General features: G+C 40.4%; 1 protein-coding gene across 1 annotated transcript; it reads left to right on the top strand.

Annotated features, from left to right (window-relative positions):
• The first annotated feature begins 688 nt into the window (after nt 1-688).
• CCDC183 (coiled-coil domain containing 183) lies at nt 689-17,948 on the top strand. Its single transcript, XM_051976953.1, has 14 exons — nt 689-865; nt 1,731-1,852; nt 5,398-5,475; nt 5,979-6,146; nt 6,775-6,879; nt 9,314-9,436; nt 9,828-9,950; nt 10,147-10,201; nt 11,948-12,048; nt 13,762-13,922; nt 14,715-14,889; nt 16,574-16,690; nt 16,800-16,896; nt 17,706-17,948. The coding sequence occupies exons 1-14, from the start codon at nt 796-798 to the stop codon at nt 17,825-17,827; spliced, it is 1,617 nt and encodes a 538-aa protein (XP_051832913.1). The 5' UTR covers nt 689-795; the 3' UTR covers nt 17,828-17,948.
• Nucleotides 17,949-18,812: the final 864 nt, after the last annotated feature.

Raw genomic sequence — 18,812 nt, 5'->3', positions numbered from 1 at the left:
ACACGTGCACAGATAACAAAATAATAGAGCATGATAAATAGAAAACAAAGATACAAATGCCGTGGCCTGAAATGTAGCACCTCATATAAGAAAAAGGAAGGAAATGGGAATAGCAACACATACACACACACACAGATATTAACAAAATTTAAAAATATTTGTCTTCAGTGAACCCTATATCCAGATCCAAACGCCTGCTAATTTGGCTAAAGGACATCATTCAGATACACATGAGTAAAATGCTCAGTTAAAGTTGAGTAGATAATAAAATTTGCCTCTGAAAGGAACCCTAGAAAGGATCATTTTGCAGATGAAGAAACTGAGATCTAGAGAAGTTAAAATGTTCATCTTAGACAAGTAATAAGAAGAAATATTTGAAACTAGGTCCTTTTGTTTCCAAATCCAATATTCTTTCAGCTGTGTTAAACAAATTATTTTACCTCTTTATCTCAATATTGGGGTATTATAATTAGTAAATTACCATAAGATTGCTTTTTTTTTTTAAGTTAGTCCAAAAAAATTGCCTAAAGGGCCTATTAAGGAATAGACCACTCTTGGAAAATGGCTAGTTGAGTATTTGCAAGTCTTAGGACTTCAGGTTCTTTGAGAATTGAGAATTCTGTCCTATGTCACAGAGAGTTCCATTGAGTTCACAATTAATGAGACAATCGGATCAGATACACTACTTAGCTCATTGAGCAGAGTAGAGGAAGGTGGACAGGTAACACCAGAGCTTTTGAGAGCTTCCCTTTTAGGGAAGGAAAGAAGACTTAAGAGGGTCCTAGAAGTGTCAACATGAGGGTCCATGAGCTAGAAAACCTGAAGGATAAGATCCAGGAGCTAAAAACCATCATCAACTTCCAGGGTAAGCTTTATACCAATTCATTTCATCTTGGACCTTAGCATGATGGACGGAGAGCTCTTGGGAACAAACAACCAGCAAATCTAGAAAATCTGCTGTGTGTCCAGATCTGTGCTGGACCCTCTGTGGGTATGCAAGTAGAAGAGAGAATCTGGTCCTCAGCCTTATGGGATTCTGATTCCAAAAAGACTAACATAAATGAGTAGAAAACAATATGGAACAAGCCAATAACAAAGTTTGAAATATGACATAGATGATCTAGGAATTCAGGAAGAAAAAGATCAAAATATGGATTTGGGAGAGGCTCCAGAAGGCCTTAGACTTCAAATGGGCCCCCAAATATAATATTTGGGCAACCAAATAGCATTCAGGGGAAAGGTATTATACTAGGAAAGGAGAGGGCAAAGAATAAACTGGCATGGGAAGCTGGCATGAGCCATGAAACTCTAGAAATTGTACCCCAGTCTCTCCCTCTCCCCACACCCTTTACACTCCCTTCCACCTAGAACCATTCTTACTAGGTTGAGAACTGTGAGGCTCTCCTAGGAATGACTGCTGTTTGTTTTGAACAAATTCCTATATTTCATGCAGAGAATAATGCTAAGAGGAGCAGGAAGCGATACAGTCTGACACCTAGTTTATTGATTTAGGAACAACTCAAGAAGTCATTTCACTCTCAGATACTCCGTTGGTCCATGTGGGTAATGAGGTTGAGGTTAGGAGGCATCCATCAGAGACCAGATCAGCTAGCTGAGATCTCCCAGAGAGCTGGCCATGAAGCAGGGTGTCACGGGGAGTATTTTCTGACAATTACCCCCTCATGTCTTGACTCTTGTGCCTATCCATGCTGCCTCTGATTTACCCATAGAAAAGAGCCGACTTCTGCAAACCAAGGCCTTAGAGGACAAGACCAGCCAAAACAAGGATATGATTCATCTTCTGCAGAAGAACCTCCGTCATTTCCAACAAGACTGGACAGTTGCCAAAAGAGTATGGAAGTTAATCTAAGGCCCCATTGTTTAAGGAGCCTAGTAACTCATAGTTCTTATATAGAATATAGCTACCTAAGCTGGTACACACACACACACACACACACACACACACATATATATCCCTACTAAATTCTTCAGATCTTTGCCCTGAGGCACCTTTCTCCCTTCCTCTGTTCTGGCTTTTTCTAGGCATAAGACCATTCCCTAGAAGAGAAAGGAAAGAAACTATTCCCAATTGGTGACAACTTTAGTTGCAGAATAGACTAATCAGACAGGGAAATATGTGGGGAGACGCATTGGTCATTATATAGGGCAGGGTTCACACTTCCCTAATCAGGTGAAACCCTAAACTAAGAAGGCTTCTATACATCATTCTAGCTCAGGATATTGGGGAAGAGAACTATGCTAGTTCTGGAAGAAATATATTCCCAGGCCTTTGGGAACTTGGAGTCACAAGAATTTGGAGCTGGAAGGAACCTAAGAGGTAACATATCCCAAACTCGCCTTACAAAAAGGACTTGACATGATAGGAAAGACACTCCCTACTATTAGGAAGTACGGAGTCTTATGCGTCAGTTATTCAAAAAACATTTATGAAGTACCTACTATGCCAGGCACTATAGTGAACACTGAGGATACAAAGAAAGGTAAAAGATAGTACCCACTCTCAATCTAATAAAGACAATATGCAAACAACCTTGTACAAATCAACTATATACAGGATAAATTAGAAATAATTAACAGAGGACAGGAAAGACTTCCTATAAAAGGTGAGATTTATGCTGGGATCTGAAGGAAGTCAGGGAAGCTAGGGGAGAGAGATGAAGAGGGAGATCATTCTACAAATGAGACATACTGTGAAAATGCCCCCAGATGGTATCTTGTTGAAAGAACAAGAAGAAAGCCAGTACAACTGGATCAAACTATGTCAGGGGTAAGGATTAAGTATAAAGTCTGTAAAGGTAGGGGGTGGAGTAGGTTATGAAGGGTTCTTGAATGCCAAAACAGGATTTTATATTGGATCTTAGAGATGATAGGAAGCCACTGGAGTTCATTGGGAGGGGTGGGCGGGCACGTGGCCAGACTTGCCCTTTAGAATGTTCATTTTTACATCTGAGTGGAGAAGCAGACTAACCAGAAGGTTACTGCAGTCATCCAAGCAAGAGGATGTTGGGAGTGTCAGAAGAGAGCTTATTCAAGAGAAGTTATTAAGTTTTGGACCTGGGAGGACAGTGGTATCCCTTTACCATTTATCTCTTCCACATCACAACTTCCCAGTACATGGGTCAGAGTAAGAAATTAAGTGCAAAATTTTGCAGAAGCCACAGATAACATGTGAAGACTATCAGATGGCACAGAAAAAGTTTAGAAACTCAGAAATTCATAAAATTTAGGTAAAGTATCAATCCAAATTTTACAGTCAGACTCTAAAAACACTCCCCCCAAAAAAACCCAAAAAACAAATTGACATTGTCTCTGGTACAAAGTGAAGGCAGATTTTCCACATCATGGAGTGTCATGGAAGGGATAAGATAGGGAAGTTTGTAAGAAGAAATTACGTCAGGAGAAAAGATAAGGAATTATGTTTTGGACATGTTAAGTTTAAGATACCTACAGGACATCTAGTTCAAAATGAGATGTCTAATAAGCAAGATCAAAGTATTAAGACTGGTGGTCTATGGAGAGGTTAAGCTGCATAAGTAGTTTTGAGAATCTTTAACATAAAGGTGAAAATTGAATCCACTGGAGCTGATGAGATCACCAAGTGAAATAAAAGAAGAAGGCCCAGGGAGTATAGAAAGTAAAGTTCTTGATTAACTATAATAAAAATAACAGTTTATGCTCTAGAATATTTACCAATATCTTATATTATCAAATAATTAGATTATGTTATAATATATGAGTACCAATATGTCATATATTTTGACCCTCACAAAAATTCTTTGAGGAAGGTGTTAATGTTACCCTCATTTTACAAACATGGAAATTGAGATTAATTAACTTGTCCTGGGTTACTCAGCTAGTGTCCAAAATAAAATTGGAATCCAGGTTTTCCAAATCTAATAATATATCTACCATAACGTGCATCTCACAATCGGTCCAAAATGGAATCAGGGAAAAATAATTCTTATTGCACGAGGCAGGTGAGGAAGGGCTGAACAGGTTATAGTGCAAGATGTGAGGCAGTAAAAAGTGAACTTGGGGTAAGGGAACTGGAACCAGAACAGAGAAAACTTAACAAGGAAGAGCAATAGTTTGAGGAAAAAAAGGAGAGTTCTAGACTTGAAGTTAGAAGACATTGGAGTCTTGATTCTGACACTTAATAGTTGAAAGGCTATATGCAAATCATTTAATCTGAGCTTTAGTTTCCTCATCAAATAAGTATTTATGAAACACCTACTATGTGCTAAGCATTATGTTAGACTTTGGGGACAAAGTATATAAAATCCTTTCTTATAACGAACTTAGTTCTAATGGGGAGAGAAGTACATATAAATATATATATATAGCATAAAATAAGTAGAAATATATATAAACTAGCTGAATATGAATAGTTTGGGAAAGAGAACTCCATACAATGATGTTTGAATGCATCTTAAAGGAAGAGAGGAACTGTTTTAGGTGGAGGTAAGGAAGGAGTACATTCTAGACTCAAAGGATGAACAAAGAAAAGTTACAGAAATGGAGGGCAGAGTATCTTGTGTGGAAGATATAAAGAAAGACAAATGGTTAGATTGCAGTGTGGAGTGGAAATAAATCCAATGTGTCTGGAAAGAGGGGCAAGCTGTATAGGGCTTTAAAATCTCACAGAAAGGGGCAACTAGGTGGAGCAATGGCTAGAACTCCAGCCCTAAAGTCAAGAGGACCTAAGTTCAAATTTGACCTCAGATACTTCACACTTCCTGCTGTGAAGTGCAAGTCACTTCATCCCAGTTGCCTCAGGAGAAAAAAAATCTCATAGAGGACTTTATATTTTATTCTAGAGGCAATAAGAAGCCATAAATTTGTTAGCGGAGTCACTTGATCAGATCTGCATTTGAGGAAAATTACTCTGGCAGCAATGTGTTGGATGGACTAAATAGGAGAGAGACTTTTTAGAGAGATCAATTAGGAAGCTGTCACAATAATCTAGTTGAGAAGTGATGAGGGTCTGAGAAAAGAACTCCGATGTAACAGATGTGAAAATAGAAAAAGTAAACTTTGACAGGTAAATTATGTTTGGAATAAGTAAAAGTCAAGAGTTTAGGATAATGCCCAGATTATAAACCTGGGAAATTAGAAAAATGATAATACCCTTCAGAGATATAGGGAATATAAAATTGGGATAATTAGACTCACAACTTCCTCACAGTGTAACTGGGAAGAAAGGATTTTGTATACTAACTTAAAGCACTATATAAATATATACAGTTATTCATTTTACTGGGTGAGTAAAATTAATTTTACTGGGGATTGAGGCTGGATATCAGGGCATCAGAGTATAAGGGGAAGAGTAGCTATGGGCTCTGGAATTGGTCAGCTAAAATTCCCCAAACTCTACAGCATGATGAATGGACCATTACCCGGGCCTGTCGGAAGAACATACCTTTGAAGTTGGCCACCTGCCGGAGTACTATGGAGGTAACAACTAAAGGAAAAGGCATAGCCAGGAATCACAGGCTGTGGATACAGCATCTCCTACTCAATCCTCTCCAAGAATAGTCCAAGGGACCTTTCTTTAGGGCTTAAGTGAAGCAATTCCAAAAGGGATCAATATCCACTGATTATGTCCAAGAACAGAGGCCCTCAAAGACAGCCCACCTCAGACCACAGGAAGTTGCTATTCCCTAGTCCCTGAAATAAGCTCTGAAGTCTTGCCAGTTCTTTTGGAGTTCAGAATTGGGGGTGGCAGATGAAGTCGTGAAGAAACCCAAAAGGAAACACTGAGAGAGAAGCTATGTCCTGCAGAACTGAAACCTGCAGTCTTATTCCTATCCCATCACCCCATACCAGCCTCCATCCTTGCAGCCATGGGCCCCATTCCAATGCTTCCAGTCCATCTTGTCCAAACTCCCCCTATCCATTCCTACATCCTCCCACCCTGTACATTATATCCCGGGCCCAGTCCTCTTGTACCTTCACAGGTAGCCCGAGAAAAGCTGCGTAAGTATGTATTTGACCGTGTGAATGTTCACAATGTGATGCTTCACCTGGTTCGGCAGCGAGGGGAGACGCTGGAAAGCATGCAGACAGAGCTAAATCATTTGCTAGACCAGCAGAACTATAGCAAAGAAGAACTAAAGCAGCTGCAGGTGAGAAGGTAGCCCCACAGAACACAAGACTCTATGTTAGTCCTTCCCCCCTTATCCCTAAAAAGAAAAAAAAAAAGGTTTGAATTCTGAAAGGAACCATTTGAAATCCCAATCTTGAGTCGTTCTTTCCCCCACCCCTACCCCTAGCATCAGAACTAAAAGCGCCTTGCCCAGAACTTACTGTGTCCAGGGAGCTAATTACCACCCAAGTAAGCCCCATCAGAGGAGAAAAAATATCCTTATGTGGAGACAGATATTATGGAACTTGAGTGCAAACCCAGTGCTGGAGGTGGGGAAGGGAGGAAGGACAGAGAAAGGGCTATTGGGGAAAAGTTCCTCCCAAAACACCATTTGGTAGCTTCCTTTTAAAACTAATTTTCTCACTAAATGATAAGTTCTGTTGTTTCTAGCTGCTGAAGAACTCCAAATGCTGTCAGTGACCTCTAAATTCAGCACCTTTTAAATTTTAACACCCAGAGGCAAACCCTTACCTGTCCTGTCCTAGTTCTGGCTCTGGTCTTGCCCTATTTAAGCATTTTCCTATCCCTGGGCACCCGCTTTGTGCTCCAGTAATTCCTACCAAACACACAAATACACATGCTGCTCTCAACTTCCTGGTCTTGCCCAGATGATCCGGCAGTTAGAGAACAATATCGAAAAGACAATGATCAAGATCGACACTTGCCAGAACATCTATATGCTCTACATTCGGTTGTTGGATTATCTGAAAAAAGTGAGTTCCATCTCTCCTTTTCCCACATTCATTACCTTTCATAATGCATTTTAAGCAAATTAGTTTAGTCCCATAGGAAAGGGATACAGAGAGGAAGGAAAGCAGTAGTTTTATACATGACCTTATACATGAAGTTCAAACTTCAGCTCCCTCTGTAGTCTTAGGCAGATCATTTAACATCTCTAGGTCTTTTTTCTTATCAGTAAAATGAGAGAGCTGAACAAAACCATGTCTAAGATACCTTGAATTCAATTTCATATTTCAGTCCACCTATAATTTCCCTACTTTGGCCTCAATCATCCCAATAATAACCTAATGACCGTTAATGGCCCCTGAGAGATGGACCAATTCAAAATGAAATGCTATCTATGACATAGTAAGATTATAGCTTCTGATTGAGGAAATTCTCCTTTGCCAAGAAATTGCTATCTCTGTCTTCCATGCCAGCAAAATAGAGAGATGGTCAAAATCTCTTAGCCAAAAGACCAAAATAAACCAAACTAGATTGCCTTCATTCAAAAAAAAAAAGAATGAAATGTATATCCAGCAGTTCCTTCTCTAACTTCTTCAATGCTTCCTCCTCTTTCAATCAATTAAAAGCATTTATTAAGCACTCACTGTGTACCAGACACTGTGGAAGCACTTTGGATACAAAGAACTAAAACCAGTCCCTGCCTTCAAAAACCTCATATTCTAATGAAGGAGACAACATGTCAATGAATAGGTACATGCAAATTATATTTAAAAAATGGGCAGAAAGCTGCCTCAGAAAGGAAGGTACTAGCCACTGGGGGACCAGGAAAGGTCTCCAGAAGAAGGTAGGATTTGAGCTTTCTCCTACCACCCAGCATATACATATGATTCAAGTAAATAAGTCAATGTTAAGAACTTATGACATAACAAAATGTTCCTCTAGTGTGAGAGAATTTTGGAATATAAAATGTATATAATGAAGTTTCTACCCCAAGTTACAGAATAAGATTTTCCATTATACGATCAGTTTGGAATAGAAATTTTGAAAAGCTTTCTATCCCAGGATTTGCCTTTACAGCTTTAAAATATTATTTCAATGCTTCAGAGATACAGAATTTTATTCCTATGGGTGATCTCTACTCCTACACTGTAACCTCCTTAAAATCTTAGGAGGCAGTCTTTTTAAATTGGCTGTGGCTTTAAAAAAAAAAAAAAACACTTTCTAATGAGACCATAGGAGTATAGATATGGTACTGGAAGAAACTAAATTCTGTCGAGTTCAGCTTCTTAATTTGACAGATGGAGATGCTGAGGCAGACAGAAGTTAAGTGACTTGCCTAGAGTCATACAGCAAGTAAATGTCTGAGAAAGGATTCGAAATTAAGTTTTCCTGACAAATCTAGCACTCTATTATATAGCACTCTAGTCTGGTCAGCCTATCACATCCCTAATACATTGTTAACCCCACAGTCTAGCAGTATCAGACCTACAACTATATTATAAAACAGTAGTCGTCAAATAAAAGGTTAGTATGATACAGTGGTATAAACATCAAGAAAATTAGTGATTATTCAATTAATAATATTGGAGAAACTTGTTTTATACCACAGAGAAAAGTAAATGTAGGTCCATATTTTATCCAACAAATAACAACAACAACAACAACAACAACAACAAAATGGATTAATGAGTTAAATGTACAAAATAAATTATAAAGAAATTAGAAAAAAACAAAAAATGTTCTTAATTTCAAGCATAGAGAAGATAAATTTCTAATTGTCAAAAAATGAAACAATGAATTCTCATTATATGCATATTAAATTACACAATAAAAAGCAAATAAAGATTTAAAAAGAAACAGCAGAAAAATATTTACAGTGAATATATAAAAGCATGATTTCCTCAATTTGCAGAGAATTTATGTAAGTCTATAAGGATAACCTATACCACCATTCTTCCAGTCATCTAGTTTTCATCAGTTTTAAATCTTGACATTTCTCCATTTTTACCTCTCCCCCAGACAATCAATTATCAAGTAATCAATACTACTTATATAACATTGTTCTCACATCTGCCCTTTTTCTGTGTACTCATTTATGCACTCCCTGTTCAAATCTTCATAATTCCTTTTCTGAGCAATTGCAATAACTTCCAATTTCTTTCTTCCATAAGCCTCTGAAGGACTCTTTCTCAGATACATGTCTTACATGCTATATGTCACTTTCTTTCTCAAAAATCTTCAGTGGTTCCCTATTGCCTCTTCCTCCATTTCATATTATTCCCTTTCATGCACACTACATTCCCACCAAGCTGGACTACTAGGTGCTCCCCAAATTCTGCATTCCATTTCTCATTGCCATCTCCTTCATGGTCTCCACATTCCCAGCTGCCTGCACAATGTAGTACAGATCCTTCAGAAACGTTTGGTGCATAAGCAAACTGCTTGTGTCTCTGTCACCAGGAGCTGATGTACTACCCACAACAGCTGGACAAGCTGCAGACCATGGTGATCCAGTACCAGAAGGATCTTACAGACATGAGTCTGATGACCCAGGAAGCCATAAAGTTGACAGAAGAGGCCAAGGTCGGTAAAAGGAAAGTCGAAAAAGATGAGCCAGCTCTAAGCCAATCTTCTCCTTTGGAGATATTTATTGGCTAAACACACTGGGAGATCCATCCCTTCTCTTCATCTTCTGTCTCAGAGGCTCACAGGAAGTTGATAACCACTAGTCTCATCTTCATTCCCTCCTGGCTGCTCTTCTCCCAATTCATGTTGCTGCACACTGCTTCTGCACTCGTGCCGGCTCCCAGCTTCCTCAGCTTCCTTCTGCTAGCGCTGTTGCTTCTCTCTCTCTGAGAGCTCTGACCCACACCGTGATCACCGGGGCTAACCCTAGTGGGGTTTGCCAAGGGCAACGAGACTAGAATTGGTTGGTAAACTACTGTCGCTCCCTCTCCCCACCATTCCTTCCCAGGTGAACATGACAGAAATGGAGACAGCCTTCCTCACAGAGCGCAGGGCCAGGGAACAAAAGCTCTCGCAGCAGAAGAAAATGATTGAAAAGATTCAATCAGCTAGCAGTGAGAAGCACCGGAGGGTAAGGCCCGTGGAGGTAGTGAGTAAGGGGTCCAGTTGGGTGAGCATTTGGAAGAAAGATTTCCATGTTCCTGCCACATTAAGAAGAGGGAGTAAGGTTTCCCACACACTCTGCCCAAAGTTCTGCCCCTAAAGAGATGACTACCCATGATTGATACAATTAATATTTCTGTTTCCCTCCACCCCCACCCCCAAAGGGCAGACTAGAAATGGAATACACCTCCGGCTTGATGACTCCAGAGCCAGTAAAAGGTAAAAAATAAAAGAATAGCTTCTGTGTGTCCTAAGCTCCAGCCTGGTTTTCCTGGGGATGCTTTCTCAGACTGCCTGGTCCAGGCTAACACTTTCAAGGATTTTTCAGGCCCCAGGAAGGCCATTCATTAGACTCATGTGAGTGACTGTGGATTCCATCCATCTCCTAACCAACTCACCCAACACATAGGAACCCAAAGGGGACAGGGGCTCATAGAATGATAGGAAATGCCCACTCTTCCATCTGATATTATAGGTAGTGTGCTTTGCCAAAGCTCAAAACCTGTGTAAATGTGAGCTATTACTGGTATGATTATGGACCAGATCACATGTTCTAGCTTTGCTTGTTCTCTCCACATTGGGAACTTAGACACTTGTCATACAAGCATGCACATATAAACACATGTACATATGTACAAATGTATATATAACAAATGTGTATATGCAAATATACATACGTATATCATTGTATTTGTATTTATTTATGTATGTAATGCAGAGACAAGTTTTCTTATCTCTGCTTCTAGTACTGGTATTGGTGGTAATGGTTCATGGGAAAGGATACCGGGACCTAAAACAGAATACAACTGGTCACCTTGGAAACTCTCATACTAAATACTATAACAATTCTAAAAATAACTTTAATATATGTTTAAGGTTTACAAAGAACTATACATATAGCAGCTTATTTAATCTTCACCACTCTGTGCCATAGATGCTATTATTGTCCCCATGTTACAAATGAAGAAATAGAGACTGAAAAAGATTATGATTTTCTCACTGTCAGAGGGAGCATTTGAAGTCATGCCTTCCTAACTCCAAGTCTAACAATCTATCCAAACCATTATCCAAGTCTACACAACACCTGGCACTACAGACCCCATCCCTAACTCACAGTGGATCTCCTCTGACTCATCCAATCCACCATCTCAATATTCTTTCCTTTATATTCCTTTTTTCACATCAAACTAATTAATGTCATCTTGCCCCTTTCACTTACCCCAATGTTTCCTGAACTGAATTATTTTAATCACAAAGGTTAAAAAAGCTTTCTTCCTCCATCACACACATGAATTAGTTTCTCTTACCATCAAGATTAAGAATATGTTCCTAAATAAACTGACCACTAGGAGCAGCCTCCATAACCTTGGTGCACAATTGAAGTGGCCTCTGGTCTGGCCCATTCTATCAGGTATGGTCAGTGTGTGGTATTAATACAATTACACTAGCACTGAAGGCCCTGGTGCCAAATGGCTTTCACAGGGTATAAGTCAAGTTATGAATCTCTTGTCCAAATACACAAATTTGAATAGAACTCTTAAATTCCTGGAGATTCATGTCAAAGAGGTAGAATTCAGCAGTTTCTTTTAAAAAATGAAAAAAAAAAAAAAACTGAGGACAAGCCCACAAGCCAGTGAAATAAAGTAATACTTCATACTTCACTCCATCTCCCAGACTTTCTCCAGCCCTATCCCAATGGCTCTTTCCCAATTCTTAAAGGGGAGGAATTTTAGGGTACAGGAGATTTGAGTTCATGTTTGAACTGTGTTATCTTCCAGTCTCAGTTTTCCTATCTGTAAAATGAGGGTGCTGGATTACATAATCCCTTAGGTCTCTTACAACTCAAATATTCTATAATTAAGAATCCACAGAGACCCAGTGGTGGGCAGGCACTTTAGAGAAGACTTGATACCTCCTCTACCTCCCATCTCCACCCCTATAATGACTTTATTTCACCCTTTTCAGGAAAAAAGGCAAGTTTATCCAAGGCTGACATGGAGTATCAAGCAGCTGTGACCCAGATAGTGGACAAGGTCAAGAATGCTGTACAGTGCTCTCATCTCTGGGTAAGAATTCCTCAGAGCCCTGAGGTGGCTGAAGTCAGGGAAGAGATGATCATAACTGCATATAGACCCTTCTGAGGACAGAAAAGCACTGTGGGCTAGCTTGAGTTAAGGACATTAAGTAAATCACCAAGTGTCCTCAATTCCACTCTGGCCATCACAGCCAGTAGGTGGTTCTCCTTGTCCTAGAGCCACAGATGGAAGAGCAGTATATCACAGAAGATTGTTGTTGTGGATATTTGTTCTCAAAGACCATAACATCAGGGAGATGATGCTATGATATGCAAGTGAATTGGATTTGAGTGAAGAGGGCTGTGCAAACAGACCCTGAAGTCAGGAGACCTGGACCTAGTTGTGCCACAAACAAGTTGATGGATTTTGGTGACCACTTCTCCATTTTCTTCACATATAAGATGAGGGGACTGGCTCAGATGATCCTTCCATCTGTAACTTCTGTAATTCTGATTCAGTGATGCATAACATTAAGCCTGAAGTAACCAGTTTTGTGGCCAGGCCTTGACCAAGCTAAATGGCCAAAGGGGAGGAAGGCAGACTCAGGACAACTTCAGGATGACTAATGTGATGGGGGAAATGGGGAGTCTGATATCCTTGAAAAGGAGTCCTATCTTTGCCTAGAAAAATAGATAGTTAGGAATGTCTATGCCCAGGGAAGGTTACCTGTACCTGTGCTTCTGGCTTTTAATACTTCTGGCCACTGCATATGATAACCATGAGCCAAAATGTAAGATATGAGCTTTACCTTTGGACCTAATGACCTCCAAAGCTCTTTCCAGTTCTATATTCAACAGCCTTGTAAATTTCCCCCTCCCCACCTCTTTCATCACCATCATCTCCCCCCATCCCCATACACGTATCTTTTCTGGGAGAGAAAGAGCCAAGAGATGACCAGATCTGCAATTTCACAAGTTTGGATCAGGGTATCAAACTCAAATAGAAATGGGTCCACCCAAGGATTCTAGCACGAGACTGAATGGCTTAGAAAACCACATATTGACATTATCTTTGTCAATAGATAATAGATACCTAGGTGGCAACAGTAGACAGAGTATCAGGCTTAGTATCAGTAAAACCCTGAGTTCTAATCCAGATTTCAAATACTAACTGTGTGATCCTGGGCAAGTCACTTAATCCTTGTTTGCCTCAGTTTCCTCATTTGTAAAATAAGCTGGAGAAGGACGCAGCAAACTGCTTTAAAAATGTATAATTATATTTTTATTTATGATAACTATTTCCTAATTACAGTTTAATCTGGTTCTCCAGCAGCACTGGAGTGGTATGGCCTGCAGGTCAGGTGTTTGACATCTCTGATGAGGTGTTCACTTCTCTGTAACTTAAGAGTTTCAGAGAGCTGCTTGAATTAATGTGAAGGCATATGACTTGTCCAGGGACTATGCAGCCAGTAAATATCAGAAGGGCTCAAAACTCATTTTTTCTAACTCTAGCTCTACATTTGGACTAAGTTCAAGTCAGCCTATTAGTTAACAATCAGCACCATTTATATGTATTTATATAAATTTATATAAAGCATCCACTTTATGTGCAAAGTCCATAATTTGGCCAACTGAGGGAAAGCAGAGTTTAAGGAAAGAGCTACATCCTAGCAATGTCAAGGAAAGGGCTTTCCCTTCTGTGTTGCCTCTTCCCTCACCTTTAGAGAACTAGGCTTCCACTCTTCTCTCTTTGTATACCAAACAGGATATCGCAGGAAGATTCCTGGCCCAGAAAAACACACAGGAGAACCTTCTACAGCAGACCGAGGAGTATGAACAAAAAAGGAAGGAGCTCGAGGCTCATCTGCAGAAACTGGACCTAGAGCGGGCAATGCTCAAGTTTCATCAGACCCCAGATGTCGACAAGTATAGTAGAGCCTAATGCTAGTGACTCTCAAGCTCAGGACTTTTTCTTCCCCTAAACCTGGTTCTTAGAGAGGCGTGAGTTCTCATAGCTCTAGAAGACCCCTCGAAGCTTTTTCTGTACCCTAGGAAGTAGGAAAATTTCTGTGGGCTGTCAGTAAGCATTTGCTAAGGACCTATTATGTGCACTAAGGACAGGCACAGAACAGTCCTTGCTCTCAAAAAGCTCAACATAAAACAACTATGATAGAGATAGAAGAAATTGGAGATAACCAATAGAGCAAAGGCACTACTAGCATGAAGAGGAATCAAAAGGTGGCAGGGGAAACTGAAGCAAACAAGATTTAAGCATCTTGCTCAGGGTCATCCAGTGTTTGAGGTTAGAATTGAACTCAGGTCTTCCTGACTCCAGATCTGGTGCATTATCTGCTAGGCTACCCTGCCACTGTAAAGGTTTGAAAAGCCAGACAGAGGATTTTATATATGATCCAATAGAGGAAATAGAGCCAATAAAGTGTGTTGAACATGGGGGAGATGTGGTCAGACTTGTCACTTTGACAGCTTAGGGAAGGATGGCCTGGAGCGGGCAGAGATTTGAGGCAGTGTCCAGCTGCAGTGGGCCAGGAGGGAGGAGGGCTTCTACCAGGGTGGTGACTGTGTTAGAGAAGGAAGGGGGTCCAAAAGATGATGCCAAGGTAGAATGGGGGGCAGAGGGGAGGGGAAGTCCGGAGTGGTGAGTCCCAGCCAGGCGGGCTGCCTCAGCTGCCCATTCCCCTGCTTCTTCCTGGGCTCTAGGATCGACAGCTTTAAGGATCAAGAGGAGAAAATGAAGGAGATGTTGGAAAACACAAAGGAAAGGCTCAGGCAGGAAAGCCACAACTTGGTTAAGAGTGAACAATTGCTTCTCAACATCGAGCTGGGCATAGACAATCTGTTCCTTCGCCTGATAAGCGTCCCATTGCCTTCAGAGGTACCGCCGCTCTGGCCAGAGCTTAGCCCTACCCTCTCCATCTTCCCTCATGAGCACAAGAAATGCTCCTCTCAGCTTGAGAGTCTCTCTGGGAGAGCCAGTTTGGGGGAGGCCCTGGGTGTCCTCCCTGAAGTGACTTTACACATTAGAGATGATTCCTTCAAGCCTTTCAGGCCCTCTAATAATCTGCCAAGTCTCTGTAAGTTACCATGGTATGCTGAAGAAATGAGATGGATTTGGAATTTAAAAAAAAAATCAACTTAGAATCCTGGCTTTGTCATCTATGTGAGCTTGGGCCTCAGTTTCTTGTAAATAAATAAATTTACAAGGTCAATGGAACCTATGTATGTTAGAAGCCCAATCACCAAGATATTTGTGAAGAATGTTTCATACATTTATTCCCCAGTAGGTGAAGTAGAGCAGCCTATAATTTATCACAGAATGATTTGTTTCAAAGTGGGGAAGGAGAAGGCAGCATTTGTATAATAATGTTTAAAAAGCTGGCCACAGAGCCAGGAAGTCCTGGTTCCAGGGCTTTCTCTGACACATGTCAGCTACGTGATTTCTCAAAAAACCTCTTTAGTACGCCCAGGCAACTAACTCTTTTTTGGAAAAAAAAAAATAGCTTCTTTTATTTTTCTAATACATGCAAAGATAGTTTTCAACATTCATCTTTGCAAAACTTTGTATTCCAAATTTTTCTCCCTTCCTCCCTCTTCTCTGCCCTCACCTAGACAGCAAGCAATCCAATATAGATTAAACATGTACAATTCTTCCAAACATATTTCCATGTTCATTATGCTACAAAAGAAAAATCAGATTAAAAGGTAAAAATATGAGAAAGAAAAAACTAAGAAAGCAACAACAACAACAAAAAAGTGAAAATACTATGCTTTGATCCATATTCAGTCTCCATAATTCTTTCTCTGGCTGTGGATGGCTCTTTCCATACAAATCTATTGGAATTGCCAAACAATTAACTCTTAAGAAAAATTTTCTAACCTGGCAGCTTTCTACATTGATAAATCACAGTGTAGTAACTAGGGGAGGGAAAAAGAGTACTAGCTCTGTAATCAGAAGGACCTGAGTTTTCAGACACTTACTACCTGTATGATTGTGAACAAGTCACTTAATCTCAATTGCTTCACCCCAAAAAATGGAATTTCAAAGGTGAAGATGGGGTGGAAATGGGGTGAGGGTAGGGGAAAACCCTATATCCTAGTTCTGATGAATAGCCAAGACTCCTCCTCTCATCCCAGCCATGACTATTGCTTTCAGTTACATTCCTTGCTTCCAGTTATATTCTTTTTCAGCCTTTATCTTCCTAAAGGCCTAATCTATTGCCTTATTTAATCTTTGAAATCAAATCTTATCTATTCATCTCTCCCTCTCCAAGAATCCTTTTAATGATGTTCTGTTTTCTGAAGCTTTTCCAGTTCAATTTTCTTTCCTGGAAACCTTCCCTACTTCTAATGCTGTTAAGCGTTCAGTCCCTCACAATTTCCCCCTTAAACCCTACCACCTTCTATCTTGTCCCTCCCCAAAAGAGTATAAAAAGGCATTAAAGACATGATCCATTACTTAACACTCCCTTCAGACTGAAATTTTGAGTCCGGGGAGCTCTCTACAAAGAGGGACTTAAGGGAGGAAGTTGAGAGGAAAAGAGACACTTCTTTGTCTTTAGAAAGGAATCCCTAGTCCTGCTGATAGCAAAGATGCCTACAGCAAACTACAATACTGTGAGAAGAAGCTGGTCCATCTGATAGAAAGAACTAAGGATTATGTGGACATATGCGAAGAGGTAAATGAGGGAGGGCAAAGGTAGTAAAGTTCTTATATGTACTCCCTTTTCCAGCCTTTTTCCCAGCTCCTTTCTCCTGAGTTCATCTTATGTTATCTCTGCTTTTCAGTCTTCCCAGAAAGTGAAAGACTTCCTAGAGGAAACTACTCTACAACAGAAGCATAACGTGAGGATTGCTTTTGAAGATACTGATGAGATTGAGACAGGTGAGTTACAGTGTCCTAGGGAATAAATCTGGGAAAATAGCTATTCACCCTAATTTCTGAGGCTGCTGATCTTCCCTTCAGCAAATCCTTCCCCCCTTTCCCCTAATCCCACAGACAAACCCTAGGCACCAGAGATAAGAGGCAGGTGCTAATTTTTAACTTGGGGAAAATTCAGTAGCTAAAGTTTCTAGTTGTCCCTGATAGAAATGAGGGAAGTCCATGGAGTAGTAGACACCTTACATACATTTTCAGATGAACATTTCCAGATATTCATAGCAGCATTTCCCAAAGAGGAGGGACTGGGAATATATGGAGCAAGATGGAATTGTCTATCAGCTTTCCCCCACACATAATAATGGTGGACTGCATTCTGAGAATCTTTCTACCTCTTTCCCCACCCCCATTCATAATCTCTGAATTATCATAGATGAGTCTTTCTATCATACTTCCAGCTGATTTAAGAAACACCCTATTTACACCTATAGGACATAAGGGAAAGGACTGGAACACTGCTATGAGTTATCTCAGAGATTTATTGAAAAACATGCAGTTTGAGAAGAGGGCTTACTTATAGGATATTTCCTCCCTGATTTCCTGTTTAACTGTGGACAGTTGTAGGCTGAAGGCCTTGGTGGATAGGAAAGGGAGCTAGGATATAGCAAATTTGGGGTCTGCTAGTAAGCCACTCTCCTGGGGTGCCAATGGTGGCTAGTAACTCTTCCCCATGGGAAATTAACACTAAAGATAGCCTCCTACTCAGTGGGATCCAAGAATTCCCCCACTCCCCTCTTATCTTATTCTTTTTCTAGAGTCCTTCCAATTTCCTGATGTGGAGAGCACCTTTGTTTTTTCCCGGGATGACATCAAGAAACAAAGTGAAAAACTGATTGAAGCTAAACTCAAAAATAACAAAAGACCAAAGAAGAAATAATGGTACCTTCTTTAACCTTGATCCTTTCCTTAATTCCACAAGGCCCACCATGTCCAACTTTCTAGCTCACAATGGACCGCCTCCTTTGGTCAGTTTATTACAAATAAATTTTTTTCCAGGACTGAATGTAGCACAAGCCATTCCTGTCCATGCTGCAGCTTTTGGGTAGGACCTGAGTGGGACCATCATCATAGGAGAATAATCCACTTATAAGAAGGGAGAGTTGAAAGCAGCACAGGAAAGCAAAAGAGAGTTGGATGTGGGAATTGGGATGCTTGGGGCATCTTTTTGGCTAAGCTACTAACATATTTGAAATTGGTCTGTCCAACATGATTTGCCTGGTGCTGTGCTAAACGCTAGGGACACAAAGAAAGGCAAAAGTCAGTTCTTGACCTCAAGCTCACCATCTAATGGGGGAGACTGCATGCAAACAACTATGTGCAGACAAGGCACATAGAGGATAAATAGGAGATAATCAACAGAGAGAAAGCATTAGAATTAAGAGGGAAGAGGAAAAACTTGTAGAAAGTGGTATTTTAGCTGAGACTTGAAGAAAGCCAGGGCAACTAGGAGGTGGAAGTAAGGAGGGAGAGCAAAGCAAGCAAAGGTAGAAGGTCAGTATCAATAGATCAAAGAAGACATAGAAAGGAATAAGGTATAAAAAGTCTAGGAAAGTAAAGAGGCGGCAAAATAAAAAGGACTTCAGAAGTCACCCACAATATTTGGAGTTTTATCAAAATTTCTATTTGGTGAAGGGAGAGAGGGATCATAGGACTGGAGAGTGGGGGTGGGGGAAGGGTTGATATGGTCAGACCTATGCTTTGGGATAACTCTGAAAGCTTGAGTGGAGGACAGGCTGGAGCAGGGACAGATTGAAGCAGAAAGTCCCACCAGAATGCTACTGTAGTCTAGGAGCAAGATAAGAAGAGCATTCGCCAGGGTGGTGACAGTGTCAGAGAAGAGAAGGGGGCATGTTGGAGATCTA

Source organism: Antechinus flavipes, chromosome 2, assembly GCF_016432865.1.
Source record: "Antechinus flavipes isolate AdamAnt ecotype Samford, QLD, Australia chromosome 2, AdamAnt_v2, whole genome shotgun sequence".
Taxonomy (NCBI): domain Eukaryota; kingdom Metazoa; phylum Chordata; class Mammalia; order Dasyuromorphia; family Dasyuridae; genus Antechinus; species Antechinus flavipes.
This window is presented reverse-complemented; position numbering and strand designations above follow the sequence as displayed.